This window comes from Metopolophium dirhodum, chromosome 4 (assembly GCF_019925205.1).
Source record: "Metopolophium dirhodum isolate CAU chromosome 4, ASM1992520v1, whole genome shotgun sequence".
Classification (NCBI taxonomy): Eukaryota; Metazoa; Arthropoda; class Insecta; order Hemiptera; family Aphididae; genus Metopolophium; species Metopolophium dirhodum.
This window is the reverse complement of record NC_083563.1, coordinates 16,869,177-16,890,393: the sequence shown is the minus strand read 5'-3', so window position 1 is coordinate 16,890,393 and position 21,217 is coordinate 16,869,177. Positions and strand designations below refer to the sequence as shown.

General features: G+C 28.4%; 1 protein-coding gene across 1 annotated transcript; it reads left to right on the top strand.

The window, feature by feature from the left end:
* The first annotated feature begins 18,176 nt into the window (after positions 1–18,176).
* On the top strand, positions 18,177–20,777 carry LOC132942563 (tubulin polyglutamylase TTLL13-like). The gene is made up of 6 exons (XM_061011104.1): positions 18,177–18,200; positions 19,116–19,246; positions 19,304–19,460; positions 19,556–19,656; positions 20,335–20,463; positions 20,537–20,777. Exons 2-6 carry the CDS (start codon positions 19,137–19,139, stop codon positions 20,775–20,777), a joined length of 738 nt encoding a protein of 245 aa, XP_060867087.1. The 5' UTR covers positions 18,177–18,200; positions 19,116–19,136.
* Positions 20,778–21,217: the final 440 nt, after the last annotated feature.

Here is a 21,217-nt window from a genome sequence, read left to right as displayed (position 1 = left end):
ATATATATGTATATATATACATTATGTGTATGCCGGCAATACAATTTTGTTTATACGCACTTATATCGTATCATCTGTAATTTGTTACATATGTTAGAAGACATTCAGATATTAATTTTAATATGAATTACATTATTAGTCAGTACATACTTCATTGTAGTAGATTATATATTATTATATCCCACTGGAATAATATTAAATGGCGGTATTGTATATTCACCCCTAAGTGAATATTATTCAAGTTAAGTTTCTGAATCAGTATTGGTTGTTTTTAAATCGTATATTACAATAATATTAAATTGTTATAATATGAAACATATAATAGGCACGTCTTGCAGATAATAATTTATTTAATATTATATACGCTCATTTGCTCTTGTTACTATTTTCAATAAATAAATAGGAGCTACTGTTTAAGACCACGAAGACGTAGGGGTCGGTGAAAGATACGAAAAACGGATACGAAAAATACGCGAACACGGACACGCAAAAGAATGGATTACTTTTTCCTTTTCACTGTTATCCATCAAGCCCTATTATTGAACGGCTTTCCTCTTTTCTCCTCGTATATTTTCTCATGGCTTTATCAATGAAGACAAATTACTTTTTCGATGTGGCTATCAACCAGCAAAATGTTAAATCGTATCGTCGAGGAGAAATAATAATGATTAAGTTTTACACAAGGCTACAATCACTGTCAATGAGATTAAAATAATAATTGTATTGCGCAGTTCACAACGAATAACTGACTTAAAACGTTACCTACTGACATTCTGTGCATAGTATTAATTTCTGGAGAGTGAATAAAGTAACACTTATTTATCATATACCTATTAAACTATAGTAGCGTTACAAATATTATTTCACCTATAAATCGAAAACATATTTCTATAGAATTTCGTAATACTTTATTTTTTTCCACCGCTTTCAAAACTAGAGATATAAAATAAAATACAATTTTGTTACATTATAAATAGAACGTATAATATTTGAAAAAACACAAAAGAAAGTGATTAAAAGTGTTTTGAAAATATAAATTATTGGGTTTATCAATATTTTATGAAAAAATAAATGTAAATATTGTAGATTGCGATATTATACGATATTCCATACGCATTGAACATCATAATCCCCCGTGGGGTGGGGTTGGAAAAATTGTAGTCCTATTTTTTTAAAAAAATTAATTCGATAATTTTGGCTGATATTCTAATTGATGTTCAGTATTCACTATAGTATATAATTTATGTATTATCATTCATTATATATAGGTATCTAAATATAAATAATATAAATATAAATTGCTTAATTCATGTTTAGCTTCAGTTATTGAACAACTGAGCTTATATTATTAGTAATGTTTGTCAAGTTAGTATACACTTGTAAGTTATCTAACTTATTAGTTCGAGAAATACTTTAACTATTACAATTTACCTTCTAATTAGATAATGAGCACATAATATATACCTTTGTCTTTGAACAAATACCGTGTTTACATTTTAGTGCGATAACTCTTAATTTTACTGTTATAAATCACGCATTGATTGACACACATAATAATATTATAATCAATAATCATAAACCACAATTAGTTAACCATATACAATAATGAATCGTCAGTCGTCCGAGGATATTATTGATAATAAAATTGAATTATACAATATTCAAATAATCAACTACAACTCAGTACTTGTTAAATATAGGCGTAACGTTTATTATACGGACAGTGATCAAATGCTAATCGTTGTGTAAAACAGCAGCTGCAAATGTGCATTCTCTATGTGCCTACCTATGTTATTCATAAAATGCCTGCAAATACCACGACAAAGGCCAGAAACTACACATTTATAACCCACTTTACTATTTCAGGGAGGTTACAGTAATAAAATATTCTTAAGGCGTTGTTCACAACTCACACGTAGGTATAGTATTGTGTTGTGTGTATTCACAAAATGCTGGTAAGTACCTAACGCGTTAGATGCAAAAGAATTGAACAAGATATTTTGTGGCAACTCGGTGAGATTTGAATAATTTGGATGTTAACTTTACAGTTGTATAGTTCTAAACGCCTATATGGCTATCTGTACAGTTCTATCTTGCAGGGATGAATTTAACATATTCTGCAACAGATAATTATTAAAACATTTTTTTTATTATTATTATTATTAATTAACCCGCGACAACTTAGGGTGGTCTTGCCCGAAGAAAAATGCCACCCGTGGCCGAGGTTTTGAGCCGGCGCCGGTGCACGTCGCAACCTCAATTAGGTATCCATTAACGTAGAATGATGTGTACGGTTTTATTTATAATCATAGTATTTTATAGAGATCGATGAATTAATAATTATTATTTTTATTTACAACTTAAAACTGAATTATTCTCCATCTACCTACTTACCCAGAAATGTAGTGAAACATTTTTTTAATTAATGCCAGCCGTAGCACATATTCGTATATTATATTGTATTATGCCTACCAAAATTTGGTGAATTGAACAACAGTAATATGTCAGTTGTTGAAAATGGAAAAAGTACCTACCATGTTCACAAGTAATATTTACCTACTATATTATTAAGATATTATATTTATAATAATATAATTACTGAAATTTCAATATTGCGCTTTATATATTGCCCGTTGGTTACAAACTAAAGTCATAAAAACTAAACAAAATAGAGCTTTATTGTGCGAACAAGTTTTGTAAAAATTAGGTACCTACCTATAATTAATGTTTGTTGAACTTGAAAATAAGTATTATTTACTATTTCAAAACCATTAAAGAACTTTTTCGCATCAGCTCAAATTCTACCAGCTTGGAATGTCGTTTCACCGATGGAGTTAACATAGGTAAGGTTAGGTTAGGTACCTATTTTTCGTTATGGATACACCTAGTAGAATTAACATGCCAAAATATAGCATAGATACAATAGTCAATGGAATTTACAATATGTACCTAAGTATCAAATATTAAATCCCAACCACATGTTTCGGTTGTAAATATTAAGTTTTATTTTTAAAAATGAATGCATTATTGAATTGAAAAATTACATATGATACCGTTCGAAATAATCTACCCAATACCTATCTACAACTCATAAACATGTTTAATTGTGTGCAAAGAATGTACGCGCTGTGTCAGCATACCCGAACAACTGGATACGAAACGAAACGATAATATATTACGTTAAGGAGTGCAAAACATACTTTAGGGGTAACTGGGCGCAGGGACAACTGGGGCAGGGTATTCTGAATAACACAGAATAAGGGATGTACGACAGTTGGGTTTCATTAAACCTTACATCGTTATACATTCTAAATGTTTAATGAAAATTGTGATTAAGTACAATAAAATCACATGGTGTTCTACCGTAAGATTTTTAATTTGATTATTAGAAAGTCCCGTGTACGCATTTTTCATAATAAAGTTATATCTGTGTTTATTTTTATTTTATTAATTAGGTATAATATGCTTTTTAAAGTTGCACGGATGGTAACTATAAGAGATGCATGTAAATGGACGATGGAGTGATATTCAAATACAATTGCAGACCACTGAAGTTAAATAGTAATTTAATTTTTTTGGTTATTAAAAAATGTAAATTTGAAGAAATATTTTTTGAATACTTAATAGGTACATTTTTGTTTATCTGCCTACTTTGTACGTTAAAATGTTCATTACGAATCAACTATTACATACATACTACATAATGTTAATAATAAATTACTGAGAAAATAAAATGAAGTATAGAATTGCATAAAAGTTAAATGTTAAATATATGTTTTATATTCGAACAGTTGAAGTGAATTTTAAGCTTTTGGAATATAACATTTGGTAACGTGATAAACAACACAATCATGGTGGGTTCATTGTTTATTTTTTCATTAAAAAAATATCACCAAGTATAATATACGTGTCGTAAAATAGTTCTTAGTATAAGTTATGGATAACTACAAAGAAGATATGGTTTCTGTGTCACAACTTGGGTTCAACCCACAACTATAAAAATAAATTTAAATACAAATCAGTTGAACAAAAATATTGCATATTTATTCGATTTTGTTTTATTTTTTTCTTATCTATTTATGTTTCAGCGGGGTACTACAAGTGTATTCCATTAAATTAAACTTCAATAATAAAATCATACAAAAAAAATGTATAGGTACAAATTAACCGATTTTACCGACATGATATAGTATAATATCATGACAATTGTGATATGCTATGAATGCTATTTTATATTTGTTCTACTATATTAATATTGATTCAAAATTCAAACAACAAAACTCTTATTAATTTATAATATGGTATATTATGTACCGTAATCGATAAGAAACAAAAGTTAACATTTAATATAAGAAATTATTTCCGGATTTAATCACTTATATTACCTACGTTATAATCTACCTATGCTTTCATAACACTACATTAGATTAAGAATTAAGATAATACAAGTTATATGAACTTTTTATAGAGTTAGATTTTAATGGACTCTATTATGTTCTTAAAAGAACGTTATTTTTTATGATTTATAAAATTAATGGGTTTACATTATTTGTTCATTGGATATATTATAATTTATGACATATTTTTAATTTTTAAGTACAAGTTTTTAAACAATTGTTGTTGAATTGTGACATTTTTTCATTATACATTAGGTAGTCTTAGTGTATTGTGTACATCATAATTTTACTGGTCAATTCGTTAAATCACATAGGTCTGAAACTCCATTAAAAGTATCATAAAACAACTGCAATACCGTGTAATAAATAATAATAACAATTGTTACATAAAAACAAAACGTGGGGATTTTTTTTGTTTGGTAGGTAGATGATGATATATATATAATATAATAATATATACATATCATAATAAACATATACCCATACTATATAATAGTTCCAGTTTTTTTTCATCTTCTTCCATACATAGACATTGCACAGTCCAGGTAATATGCAGCCTGCAGTCGTGTTCTCGTCTCTTCCTCGGCACTCCCCCCCCCCTCACCTACACAGCCACCAAACACTATCAGACTATATATCTTTATATACCTGTCTGCCTGCCTACTTGTTGATGCGCGCATGGGGGCTATAATTTATTTTTAGATTAAAAATAAGATAATTACGAAACCCAAGCCCAAATGATTCCAGCATCAGTACACCCCGACGGTGGGGCGGCGACGGCTGCATTGTGTTTAGCACGTTCCAATTGCACCCACCAAAAACGAACTATTAATTTACAGCGTAACCGACCGCGTGTTCCTGCCTCCCAAAATATACGCTAGGTATGTGTTATATACCTAGCTAATATATATATATAATGAGTTTAAAAATTACGACGGAGGCGTATAAGTAAAAATGTCGAAAATTCCGAATGGATACCGGCAATTTCGTCGAACGGCCGCCATTACTGCTATTAATTAGACGCGTTTATATACGCCTGCAGCTGGGTACCTATACTGAACCCTAATAGGACACCCTTTTTTTTTTTTAACGGAATTCGCAATTTGACACAGAGGGGCCGGTGAAATATTTCTGAACTGCATCATCACCGCAGTTAACGCGGCTATAGACCGTATGCTATGACCATTAATATTATACTCGCCACTCAAATAGCTGTCGTTCGGATATATATGAAGACGCGCGTTATATGGTTTCCAATTTAATTATTTACAAAGATATATAAATTCAAGGTATCAAAAATGCACACCAAAACTGGTGTTAATACAAAATATACAAATTCGTAGTATAAAATAATATTATATTATATACATTTAATAACTTATAATTAAATTAAAAATATTCAAATACATGTATTTTTTTTTTAAATATCTACTTTAAGTTATAAGTTAATAATAATATAACAATATAACCGGGATACCGCCAATGAGCGTCTTCCCCTCTCCTGTTCTTCTACTGGTTACTGTTATTTTTTCTTTTTTCTAATTTGGTTATTGTATTACATTATACAGATTAAAAATAAAATTTATTTTATAATAATAATAAAAAAGTCAATAATATAAGACAACATAATAATTCTAAAATAGACCTTTTTGCATACTGACTAGTGACTAAACTCTAATCTTGATCATAATCAAATATCTTAAATAACTATGCCGCTGAATAATACAACTGCAATATTATATAAATTTACTTAAACTTATATTATTGTACATAGGTAGATAAATAATTTATATTTACCAAATCGAAACACTAATTATATGTTCTACATGTTGCATACATAACAGTTTAAAGTTGACTATACAAATTAGATGTAATATTTTATATCAGAAAAGAATTATAAACTCACATTGTTAATTGTATAAATACTAGCTGAACCCGTGCACTTCGTTGCCCGTTAAATGTACTGACTCTATATGACTCAAACTTTGTTCAATTCGTTATTTAATATTCGGTGTATGGTGTTCAAAATTAATCTTAACTTTTCCGTTGTCCAGAAAAAAAAATCTGATTCGCAGCAGTATATTATCAGGTAGGCAATCTACCTGTGGTAGATCGCGGACACCATGATGTTTGCACGTAAGTATGATGTAACTCTAAAGTATAAAAGTTATACCAAGTTTGTCATATTCTACTTATGGTGGATTAATATCATAAATTAATACAAAATCCTAACCTAACCGTACTAAAATCAGATTAATAAAAAAAACCAGATTTAACCATTTTTAAATTAGCCTATCTTCTTCCCAGAGATCTAATCTACACACAAACATTCAATTATATATATATATATATATATTGACAAAAAATAATAATACAAATCAACGAATATGAAGATCATGATTCATGAAGATCTGATAAGTAGTTCCAGAGTTACCCTATACAAAGATTTTCATTTCACATTTATATAGTTAGAAGATATACCTATATATATATATTGAAAAAAAATAATAATACAAATCAACAAACATGCCCGTAACCAATAGCAAGCAATATACACTATTATTATATAGACGTTGTTGTTGTTTTTGGCCATGTCGCCAGGTGTGCACTTAAGATACCATAACTCTGGAACCACTTATCACACAGCGTACAAACTTCACAAAAACTATCTACATGTCAATTTTAATATGCCCTGAAATTTTTATCGAAATCGGTTTGGTGGATCTTGAGTTATAAAATGTATTCAAAATGTACACTTGTTTTTATATATATAGATGTAACTAACAATATTATTACTGTACGTCTGTAGGCTGTATCTATCACAATAGATTGAGTTTTCAATCACTAAATGGTTTTTCTAAGCCTAAAGTTCCATATTTACGCAAATTTAAATACATAATTTTAAAAACATTGTCTTACTGTTTAAGTGAGGACTTGAGAGGACCGCTACACCCGCATGCTCTGTCTCCGTCTTACAAGCGCGTAAGATAGCAAATTGTATGTTCTCGTTCTGAATAATCCATTTAACTAAGCTATGATTAATATTGGATGAATTGACCTATTATAAAATTTTAAAGTAAAAATATTATCTAGTGAAATATATACTGCTGAGTGATGGACACAATAAAATAATAAATAATTTGTAATTCAATATAGAACCCTATAATAAATGTATTCATAGGTATAATACACGTCTTATTATAGACGCTTTAAAGAACATGCTACGATTATGTTATCTAAGATTTTATTATTTTATCATTTATGTCTTCTGTCTAAGATATTATTTATTTGCTGTAAGTAGGTACCTAAATTCTTAAGATTGCATGATTTGGTGAAAGTATTTTCGTATAATACTATTATTATTTATTACTTTATATTCCAGGAAAATTTGTATTAACAATCTATAGTAATATGTAATATTTTTGTATACAATTTTACAAGTTCTCTGATATTTTATTGAAATATGACAAAAAGTTAACGAACATTATATCGATTACTTTAAACTAATGCGAATACCGGAATACCTAAAAGTTCTAAACACAGCGGTTGCTTGATTTTACTTTTTTTTTACCATTTTATTTCTACACGCCCATAACGTTCAAGATAACTACAATTAACTAAAAATGTATCATCAATATATTTCTATTTGTATTCAATTTTAAATCTGTATATAATACTAAATTATATGCTGCAAGAAATATTTTTATTTTATTTTCAGTCCTAAAAAGTATATTATTATGAAATGTAAGACTCCATCACTGCTCAGGATCTATAAATTAGATATCTACTATTTACTAACTTAATTTGTACTGTAATAGTTGGTATGAAAATCAATTTAGAATGTAAAAACGTCGATGATCTCTACGCCTTAAGGCTAGGCAAACAAATATATAACATTTTAGAGATATTATAATCTATTTAGTTTACTGTACAGTATGTGAGTAAAATTATCATTCCACATCAAAAAGTTTTACTCACCATTCATATTAAAAAAAAATAACTATCTGGAATTCAACCACGAGAAAATTACTTGGTTATTTCATTTTTTTTTTTTTAATAGGAAACCGATTATAACAGTCAATTTTAGTCTGATTTACTCAAAATGAATATTTTAGTTTTGATTGATTTAATGCTTAACATTTTTACTATATATGTGCGATTTTCGAGTTTTATGTATTTTAGTCTTCCGTTGATTTGTGTTATGCTGTTATCTGTAAACATTGCGTACTATATTGAGTAAAGTGGGTATTGGAAATTTAATCTAAAAAGTATATAAAATACCCATCTGCTATTACAATAGAATCTTGTAACATAATGTTGTACTTCCATGAACTGAATCAAAAGAACGTTTGAGCTTTTCAAATTATATTAACATCTCTTTGTGCATTAGAGATAACTAGAGAAGAAGGATATTAGAAATCAATTTATGTTCAGCAATATTACGTTTTATATTTTGGACATTATTTTCTATAAAAAAATATTCTCTGGTAAAAAAAAAATAGTAACATGATTATTTTTATTTATTAACTACAGGAATAGAATTCTAGAGTCTAGATATTATGGTGATCATATGGTTAAACATTTTTACTAACTTATGAACATTTTTCAACAAAGGAAGATATTATATTATAAATGCAGCATGTTACTCGTTCAATGTTCATACAACACTAGCCGTAAATAAGAATATTTTAGTTAAGATTATAAAATAATGAATGAAAAATCGTATTCGTTGATCAATTACTGAACAAATAAATTATATAGGTACATATACGGTATGATAACTCATAATATGCACTACTACCTAGTTATTTATTTCAATAAATAGTTTCAATTAAAAATATGAATGTGAATATTTGCTATTAATATATATTTTTTTAACATCTACCATTAGTTTATCATCTCTACTATCAACTTTTTTAGAATTATAAAAAAAAAATATTAGGTACACATCAGTAGATATTACATTTGCATTGGACATACTATATTTAAACATTTATAAAAACTATTTCATTACTTTGAATTAATATTGAAGTCTGTAATGATTTTTTCTAGAGTTTTTTTATTTGATAAGTTGTATAAAAATATTCATCTCAAATTTAATAAAATATTAAATATTAAAATTGATCTCACCTCACTTAATTGTCATATGATGCATAAAGCTTTGAATAGAATAGCATTAAAAATCAACCAATCAACCAATCAGTTTTCTAAAAATAAAATAAGTAACAGACATGGTTTATTTAATAATTAAAATTGTATTGTGATATTAAAAAATATTAATAACTAATAATTGTTTTTAGTTGATTGTTTATAAAAAAATGCATTTACTTCTGTTATAATTAGTACCCATATTATTTTTATCCTACCACAAATCACTACTGAAAGTTCACCAATGTAAACTAAATTAATAACGAATAGATAATGATAATAAGTAGGTAGTATAGGTACGTTGCAATACCTACTCTACAGACTACAAAATATTCATTGATAATAATGGATATAAAAAATTTCAGTCACCACATGAATGCCTTTTGGACTTAGGTAGTCATCATTTATGTGTTATAAGTTATAATAAATACAAGATATTGTACGAGCACAACATAATATAACATTAGCGCGCGGTCATACACATAATAATTTGACTCTTTATATGTACTTAATATAAGTTTTTTATTTTTTATAATCAATACTATTGCATATTTAAGGTAAACCATCAAATACAAATTGCAGCTAACTACATATAAGAATAATTTGTGACATCATTCTACCTTTTTTTTCGTTAATGCGTATTACCTGTACATATATATATTTAGTAAAATAATTTAACGTTTGCTTAATATAATTTAATGCGTAAAGTATATGCATTAAATTATAACATTATACAAGCTTGAAACCACTTTATTTCATTATTACTTATTAATAATGCATAATATCTAAATGAAAAATGAGTCCACCACCAACTCGTTTTCGGGCACTTTTATTGTTTCCCGTATACCTAGTCATTTCCAGAGACTTCCGACGCGGACCACCTACTGCAGACAACACACATCATAATAATATCTAAGTCTGATTATACACTATCAAACACTTTAGATTATTTTAATTTGATGCAACATCTAAAACTCTACATTCATACATGGTCAGTGTTAAATTATATATTATTATAGAGCCATACACGGGAAATAAACGAAAATTATTTTGTTTTCTAGGCAAATCAAATTAATGCTTATACTGACAAAAAAGAAAAACCTGTTGATTTCGTGATCTTTTTGTAGGTTTGCCGATGGGTCCACCACCGCCACTGGACAAGGAACTCCATAGGAATGAATATTGCATAATATACAATAGGTATATATATATATTATGACTGACAGAGTCTATAAATATATGTTATGCGCATATCGCGAGATTTTAATATCAAAAACTGTATTTTTCTACCTTGACATTATTCGTATCCATTAGGGCTCGGATGTTTATGAAATTGCATATTTTTTCTATCTGTCCAATTGGACAAAATTGGTCAAATTTAACCTGGATACAAATTTAATTCATGTTTTACTGAATCGAATAATACTATTTTTACTTTGCATATTATTGCATATTTAATGGTTTTGTATTTTAATTGCATATTTTGAGATTTAAAAAATAAAAATGCTTATTTCAGTACATTTTTTTAAAAAATAATTTAAATTAACGAACTACACAATTCATTCCACAATTTTTAAATATAACTTTTATAGGTGGTAAGTACAATCAACCACGCATTGACGTAAAATATAAATATTTGTTAAAAGTTCTTTATTCGAAAATGGTGCATGTCACCTGTCTTGCACATGCACATCATAGATAGCGGAAACAATTCGTGGAAAATTCAATAATGTAGACGGACTTGTGTCAAATGTTAAAATGTATTTTTGAAAGCCCCATCACGTTTAGAGATTTTTAAAACAAAGCCTCAGGTATTTATCTTCCTCCTGTTCCTATAATAACCCGTTGGGGAACGTGATTAGAGGCGGCGTTTTACTACTCTGATCATTTTACAAGTATACAAAATTTATTTTCAAAATTGAATCCAGATGACGCAGTTTTAATCGAAAAAAGTATTAGGATTATTGCTGAACCCTAATTTAGGCCCAAACTTAACGTACATTCAGTCAAATTTTATATGTTTACCAGTCAACATAACTAAATTATAATCATCAGGACTGACTTTGTTCAAATCAATTAAAGTTGTCAATAATACAAAAGAAACCCTCAAAATGGAAAAGTAGGAAAAGAAATTTACGACAAATTTCAAAACGTAATTGAAAAAAATAAAGGATTTAAAACTTTGGTACAAATTTTGAAAATACATTCCGGTGAAGTTGATGCTATGGAAGGAATAGAAGAAGATTTGAAGGTTGAGGATTTTGTATTCTTCAAATATGCTCCAATAACATCAGTTGATGTAGAACGAAGTTTTTCACGCTACAAAAATTTACTTACCGATAACAGACGCAGTTACAAATTTTATCAAATTAAAAAAAACATAGTAGCACAATGTAACACTAATAATGTAATAACTAATAAATAATAAATAATAATGTAAATTAAAGTAAATAAAACGATATGTAAATTTAAAAATGTATTTTAAATTGTAGTAAAAAAAATAATAAATAAAAATAACTACTTACTAGGTAATACAAGTATAATATTTTTGTTTTATGAATTATAATAAATTTTCTTGTGCATATTTTGGTATTTTTATTGGCTAAAAATGCATATTTTATAATTTTTAGCGCATATTTAGATTGCATATTTCGTAATTTTTTAGTGTATAAATGCATGCATATTACAGTAGTTTTAAGTGCATAAACATCAAGAGTATATACTAGCATACTTATAGATAATGATTACGACGCGCGACGTGGGAACACGAACGCTGTTTAAAATGAGTCGAATAATACCGATAAAATATTTTATGGAAAAACTATATTATTGTGGGCATTCAATTACGCGATACACGCGAGTTTTCATTCTCTATCTTTAATAGTCTAATGTCCGTATGCGTAGTCAATTTATGTGTCACATATACATAGTTTAACATATTGTCTTATGTGAAACATAAATTGACTATTCATACGGGCCTAAAACTCTAAGCTAATATCTGTCTTGTAAATCGAAAAAGCAAAAAAAAATATCAAAAATTCAACATAGTTAAAAAAAATTCCTTATTTGTTATAGTAGGTGCATATATATTTTCGCCCTATACTATCGAATACTTCAAAGAAAATATTTCCGAAACTTTTACAAGCAGTTATTTACTTCCAAAGCTATTATTTTGACGATTTGTTAAGTGTAATGATATATTTTTCTTTCTGAAACAAAAACGAATACCTATATTTTATTTTGGACAAAAAAAAAATAATATAATAACTGATATGAATAAATGATTTCACGTTTATAACGGGCTAACGGGGAGCACGCTAACTACATTACCTATTAAAAACAAAAACATCAAGCATAATTTATATAAAATGTACTATCAATTGGATAATTGATTCGTATTGATAGTTGATACGGTTTTTAATACAATCCGTAAAAATATATTAACAAAAAGTAAATTATATGGTATTTTTTCGCAATTTATTGAAAACAATCAAAATTCAAAAAACTTATGAATTACTGAAGCTCCTAGGTACTATTTTATTATCCCTTTTACAGTCCATTATATTATTAAGCATAATGGTTTCCACCCCTATAATTAAATCAAATATTCTTACTGAATGTTAAAATATAACATTCACGTTCAGATATTCTAAAAACACAAAAAATGTAGTCGAGAAAAGTTGTTTTTGTTTGTAAATTATACCAAAGCTATGAGTGTTAAACAACAATAAATTTATATTATCAATCGATGTTTGGAAAAAATATTTTTAAATACCTCACAGTGCAGTTATGACCATATGAAACATAAACATTAGTTATTTAAGAGGTTTCCTCCAGAAAAAATATAATTTAATTCCCTATTGAACAAATCAATGTGGACTTAATATATTGTCTTAGGTTTCATTACTAAAGTTTTAAGCTCGCCTTGCCGTGCATTTTATATTATTATTATCCCATTAACCAATATATAGTATTAATAAACTGATGTGCATTGGCAAGGAAATGAAAAATAAACTCGCCAAAGATTTACTTTTCTAAATGAATACCAGTTAAGTTGAGTTTACGCCTATGAAAAAAAAGTTTATGTACCTACTACCCATATATGTTTACTTGGAACCTGCAAACGATTAAACAATAGGTACCAAAACGCACTACCCATATCTGTGCGCAGTAAGTTAACGGCGGAAATCATTTTTGTTATAAGATTTTTAATATAAAGAAAGTAAACATCAATAGCGCGATTGGAAAAAACAGAGACGCAAAGAAAATCAATTAAATAAGTCACAATAATAGGAGCCCAAGTCACTCGACCCGGTAACTTTATTTTATATTTTGTTTGTATTATATTTATTTTTTTTGTCCCTCGCTTTTAATTTGCATTTGGAGACCCTTAGTTATAACACTGGCATCTTTTAGAAGGGGTAAAGTTTCAAGAGTTTTCAAGGGCTCGTTAACCTTTTCCGCTTGGCCATTCTCAAACAATAGTCGTTCAAAGTTTATAATAGGGTCGGCGACCATAACCCGGGCCAACGAAATAAGGTGAACAACCCATTAAATTATAAGAAATAATCACAGCCAAAAAAAAGCCTAAAAATTAAAACAGAGAAACGTATCCAAAGATCAAAACATAACGATGTAACAATGTAATGGGTTTTATCAAACATTTCCAACGTTTATTCTCGAGATTTTGCAATCGAGATGCTTTCGCTGTTTCTTATATCAGTGGCCATTCGCCAAATTCAATTATCCTTACACCAACGAAGACTTTATGCATAGAAAATGTATAAGATCCTTTTCAAAACATTTAACATGCCTAGTCATTGATAACAAGATGTAGGAGCGCAGGGCATTAAAACAATTATATTGCTGGCTGTAGGGAAAAACTTCAACAATTTATTAGTAATTTTTATTTAATCACTAAATTTGATATCTTTTTTAATATTGAAAATGGTAAAGAAATTTAATAAGATACTTATATACTATATTTCATTTCTTTCTATTTTCCAAGACATTTCAAAATACTTGAATAATATTTAAAAATGTTAAAACAAACCCATTCTATCGAGAAAAATACATGGGTAACATATTCTAAACTTTCAAAAGTTTCAACAAATTTGTATTCACTCGAGTATACAACTACAATTGTGTAAGAAGAATAAGTAAGAAAATAGATGGAGTGTATTCAAAAGTAGCACATGCATGATACAATTGTGAGTTATAAGTTAAAAGAAAATATACTTTAGATACATCATGAAGTTTACTAGGTATCGAATATCATATTTTATTTATCTTAGATGTACGTTCGCATTTTTCTTTCGATTACGAAAATATTCAAGACGTATACATTTCATAAGTGAGTTTTCATTTTCCATACCAAAAGTGTAAAAAAAGGGGGCATGCAACTTTCCTGTACTCGTATAGAAATATTCCGTTTTGAACACAAATCAAAGTACTTACCTATAAAATGATTTTAACCATGATATAGCGTGAAATCTGTTAACGGATACTTTTGATCTAGAAAATATTTCCAAAACGGAAGCAAAATATTATATAAAAAGTCATTCTTTGTAGCGCCTATCAGATAAGTGATAACACTGTAGCATACGAATAAAAACATCGTTAAACCATGTATGCATCCTTTTACTAGTTTTCTTCGAGAAATCTAAATCGCGACTAAAATTTGTTTTTGACATAATTTAATATTAGAAGAAAAATTATTTACATATATTAAATACGTACTTGCTGCTGTCGAGTCTTCAAAATTAATATTATTATTCATCCCGTTCCATTTTTAGAGACTAAGGAATAAGGATTATTATCACATTAATATTATATGGTTAAAATATTTATTTTTTTTCTGATTTTATAACCCGTCATTAACAAATATTGTACCTATGTATATATGAAAATATAATACTACAGCGGAATCATAGAACTGTCATATTTGCATAATTATTATAGTATGTGACTTGTGTGTTTCCAAAGAATGTCGGTAATCATTGTCACATGAATCAAATGTGTGGCCAATATACTAATTTACTGTATGTACCTATTACCTAGTTGTGTTGATGACTGTTAGATGCTGCGTGTAATTTAATTTAGAAGTTTATAGAAATGTATGTAGGGAAATTTTATTGAAAATGGCTAAAAAAATATGTAATTAATTATTATTAAGATAAGTACTGGAAAAATAAAATTAATTACATTATAGTATTAATATTAAATACTGTAGTTTTACGGTAGTACGCGTAATTTTCATGTCATAAATTAATTTCGAACCATTTAGTATAGTGTTACATACGTATATTTTGGCTCTATATTGGCCTGTGCTGGCCTAAGACAAAATTAATATATTATAACTTATAACTATACACTGTTTTACTTTAACATGTGAGAACACGCGTTCTATTCACAAATTTAAAATAAACGATGTATTATAGGCTATAGCTACACTTGTGTAAAATATATTGAAATACGACAATGTAGTACTGCATACAACTTAATACGTAAACTACCAAAACATTCTTAAAAAATATTGCCTATGAATCTTTCCAACAATTAAATTTTTGTTGGAAAAATTCATAGGCAATTTTCAAATGTCATAATTAGGTATAAATCATATGATGATTAAATTGAGATACATATACAATATACATTATTTAATTATTGTGTATATTACTACTTTTTATAGTACACTAATGTAGTAATGTCACATAGATTCATGATTGTGAGTTTATTATACCAGAACTAGATCCAGGAATTACTTTTTTGTTGACTTTTAGTATTGTATAATTTTATTTTTTGCTTATAAAATCTGGACCTTATTCAATATCAGAACATATAAATAAACTTTTTGTTCACAATATTTCGGAAACAAGGTTTTCTTTTTATCTCTTGTGAAATGAAATTGAAGTCCCCCATTATAGTAATAGATAGTATTTCCTGAAGTATTTCCCCGTCTGATTGAATAGACAAAAATTGTATTACAAAAAAAGTAGAACTTAGTAGATTTACTGATTTAGACTTTTAATATTTAACAGAATGATGTGATGAAACCGACATCCGACCCTATAATATTTACCCAATAGACTCGGTGAATAAAAAGATTTTGAGAAAACCCGATTTTCGGCTTTTTAACCGTCATATTATTTTATTCAATCGATGTGGTGAAACATACAAGACAAATGGTAAAGTTTTAAATAGATCAATACTCATAAACGTCAAATACATTAATTATCACTCGTTTTTGATCTAACCTACAACATAATATGTATATGCACCCTTGAAAATATAACGGCGAACACATTGAAACAGTTCTCATGACAACCAAATAAAATAACCTCAAACAAATTTTGTTTAAAATATATTATTATATTATTTTATTTTTGCATTTTCTCATTAGATTCTGCGATGGAGAAAAAATGTTCTATTCAACAGCTTACTGAGGAGAAGGAAATACAAAAAAAGTAATTTGAACAAATAATGCACCTACTAAAAATACCTAGCATAAAAATGTAATGTTTTCCTTAATTTATTAGAGAATTTCATGGAACGCTAAACTTAACCCATTTTTATGTTAACTGCTTAGTAAATACTAAATAAGAATACTAGCATACTAAACCTTGACATATTTTTTGGTAAGGTTAAAATAGCTTACAACAGAGAATAGTGCTTACCTCAGTCTTTTCTAAACCCTCCTGTATAAAGTTCTCTGAGTATTGACTAAATTATATCGACGAATAATTATACCTAATTAACATCATATGCTTACAAATTTTGTAAGATCACACAAAATATTGATATAATTTGGATCTTACAGAAAATGTTGTTATATTTTATTGTTGATGAATTGTCAAGTACTCAAATGTATAGTTATAGTTATCTAAGTTTTGAACTGGTGAAGACGATGCTTGATAACACTGTCCCATCCAATGGCGTACGCAGGATTAAGGTTCTAGGGTTCTAACCCCCCCCCCCCCTTGAAATGTTTTGCTTCTACAAAAAAATTATTTTTTACAACCATAATAATTACACAGACTAAAAAAATAATTGTTAGGCATTTTTAATAGATATAAAATAAATTGTAAAATGGCAATAACATCGAGAATCAATGATATAGTTTTTTTTTGTTTCTGATTGAGAACATTGCTTAACGTCTGCCATAATCGTATCATCGATTATTACCACGTTTATTAAGCCCTGAAGATGAAGCTCAATAGATAACCAAGTTAAATACTCAAAACGTGGACTAATTATTGAGAAACTCTATAATTTGTTTTATATTATATACTGTTTAGCCAACAATATTTGAAATGGGGAAATATATAACCCCCCCCCCCCCCCTAACGGGTCTGTGATTGATCTTAATTAAGACCGTAACCGAACTAAAATCCTGCGCGAAAGTTACTGGCCTCATCTTATACAATAACCGATTGTGAAATGTTGAAGAAAGAAGATTTGTATAGCAAACATTTTGTTATTTTGTTGTAATAATATAGGGGTGCGATATGCTTGCAAAATTGTACTTATTCTATTGTACATGAAGTAGCGATGACAATGGGCATGCATATAGTAAAGCCTGAAGAATCTTGGGATTTGTGGTGGTGTACCACACCCATGGACTTTAAAAAAGCCAAAACTTTAAAAAAATATCAAGTAAGCTATTCTAAATACCAGCTAGTATTTGATATAATATTATCATAGACAAAACGTATCGATACATTCATGCAAATAAATTTAATGTATACCGAAACTTTTCTGACGTAGTGGGCGGTAAAAAAAGCCTTTACTGTCCATTAGACGGAAAAGGGTCATTTTCCAACGCTTCAACCAGTATCGTAAATTAAACTTTCGGTGCTAGCGTGATAAAAAAAAAGTATTGAAAAACTCTTAGAAATTATGGTTTTAGCTCTTGACAGTTTTCTGCCCATAATATGTTTTTAAATGCGTTGTGTTATTACTTAAAAATGTATACCTATCTCCCAATCCAATGAGGGTTAAGCTAACCGAGTAGCTAGCACCATGTCTATATATGTATAGGTATTGAAAATATATTTTCTTGAGACCAGTCTGGTTTTTATTTAAATTCTATTTAAAAACATATAGGTGCTAGTTAGAAGGAATAACATTATGTAGAGTGGGTTCTTGCATAATATAATATAATTTAGCGATGAAATCTATACAAATACCATGTCACCCGATATTAACGTAATTTAGGCGGAGACTTTTTTATATGGACATATTAATTGCGTTTATAATATTATTTTAATTCTAAATTCTGATATATAATATTAATTTTTTAAAGAATTTTTTTGTATACTTAAAATAATCCATGTATACAGTTTATTTTTACTGTCGAAATTTGAATTTATAAGGAGGAAGCGACAAGAGTATAAAAAATCCTAATATACGTTTCTGTGTGTCACACAAGGTATAACTAAAATGACGAAATTCTAAACTTTATCTCTTCTCACTGAGTACTGAGTAATAAGCATAATATCGAATCCTATAAAATATTAAAATGTATAGTAAATAATAAATTGAACCGATTATGTAGTTTATAATTTTCAGAAGACGAATCATTTTCTGGGTATGTCAGAGATTTGTCGTAAAGATTCATTAGCTCGCAACCTCAACACAATGTCCAATAGTTTTCGAGACGATTACAACTTTTATCCTATGACGTGGTATTTACCATCAGAGTAAGAATTTTCTGATAAGTAATCGACATGCAATAAATAGAATTTAATTAATTTTAGTTACATAAAATTTCAAACTTACACGAATCAACATAAAAGTTCAGCATATATTTTAAAACCAACAACAGGAAGTCGAGGAACCGGAATATACATAACGAAATCTCCGAAAAAAATTAATCAATATGAACACATGATTTGTCAGCTTTATATTTCCAAAGTAAACAAAACCAATTATTGAAAAACTACAAATAATAATGTATATTATTACATATTATAACATAAAACGTAAATTATGTAATAATATTGTTCTAGCCATTGTTGTTAGACGGCTATAAATTTGACATGCGTGTGTATACTTTAATAGCATCATGTGATCCACTTAAGATATACGTTTACAATGATGGTCTTGTCAGGTAAAAATAATATCGTAATATTTATTTCGTCTTAAATGTTGTATGGTAAATTATAACGTTCAAGTATTCAACAGTTTAACAAAAAAATAATATTTACTGAATAACGGTCACTGGCGGTTAGGCTATAGAAATATACATAGTGAAATAAGCGAAAAGTCTATAGATACTGTCACAGGTATTGCATTCGCCTCAATGGACAGCGCTGTTTAATTTAAATTTTAAATTTTAAATCCACGAATAATCATCGCTTTTGAAATTCAATTTTGACCTGATTCAATTTTAGGTTGAGTTTGAATTCAAGATTCGAAATGTTTAGTTAAACTGATGCTCATATCCTATATTTATTCAAGGCGATTTATTTGTTCCACAATTAATTATTGTAATATTTAAAATTAATTTGGTATCTAACATACCTATTTTACAAATTTCATAACTAGCTGTTATTTTGAAACCTCGTTTCAAATAATTTGATACATTCTGAGTTTTCTTTTGTGGCCCATAAACGTATAAAATGGCTAAACATTTATTTATTATATTATACGTGGTACAGTAGGTATTGTGTAGGTAAATAATTTATTTGGCCTACCTCACATTTCGTTTGCAATGCGATAATGCCATAATGGTTCAATGAATAATGCAATTCAATTTTCACCATTACCGTATACGATAATTTCACAGATTAGCAACGGAACCATATGCAACGCCTACGCACAATAATGTGAACGATCGGTTTATGCACCTAACCAATTACTCGGTAAACAAATGCAATAAAATGTACATCGATAACGAACTTTTTGGAAGTAAACGGTAAGATAATAAAAATAAGCTAGAATCCATTATTAATTTTAAAATAATAACTATGACGTGTCGTTGGGTTTAGTCGAATTACAGCACTCGGTGATTGGCTCCGTTCAGAAGGCTACGACGTGAAAAAAATATGGAACGAAATTGATGACGTCATCATTAAAACCATGATCCTGGCCTATCCGTTTGTCAATCGCAGCTATCAGACGTGTTTCTCCGGTCATAAATACACGCCGCCATGCTTCGAGATACTTGGATTTGATATACTTTTGGATGAAAACTGCAAACCGTATCTTTTAGAAGTCAGATATATATAATATTGTTACATAATTGATGTGTAATTTTTTTAACACCCGAACGCATATTGTGCTTAGGTTAATCATTCACCAGATTTTCACACGGACACTTCGATTGACAAAATAGTGAAACGAGAACTATTGATTGATACGTTTAAGCTATTGCAGTTGAATAAGACTCTAAAAAAATTCGTTTCTGGGGAGGATAAATGGAAAATTCAACAACAAACCATCAATGCCGATAAAAACGTTTAGTATGTTTTATTACCGACATAGGTAGGTACGTCTCACCAGCCCGCACCTCATATGGAATATTGAAAGTCTTTCAAACTTGTTACCTTTTGTACACCATTTGTTTGGATTTGCATGAACATTTTCCACGTTTATATGGTCATAATACTGAAGATATAAATGAGCTAAAGAGGGTGGCCCGGTGGACGTATCGTCTGACAATCCCCAAA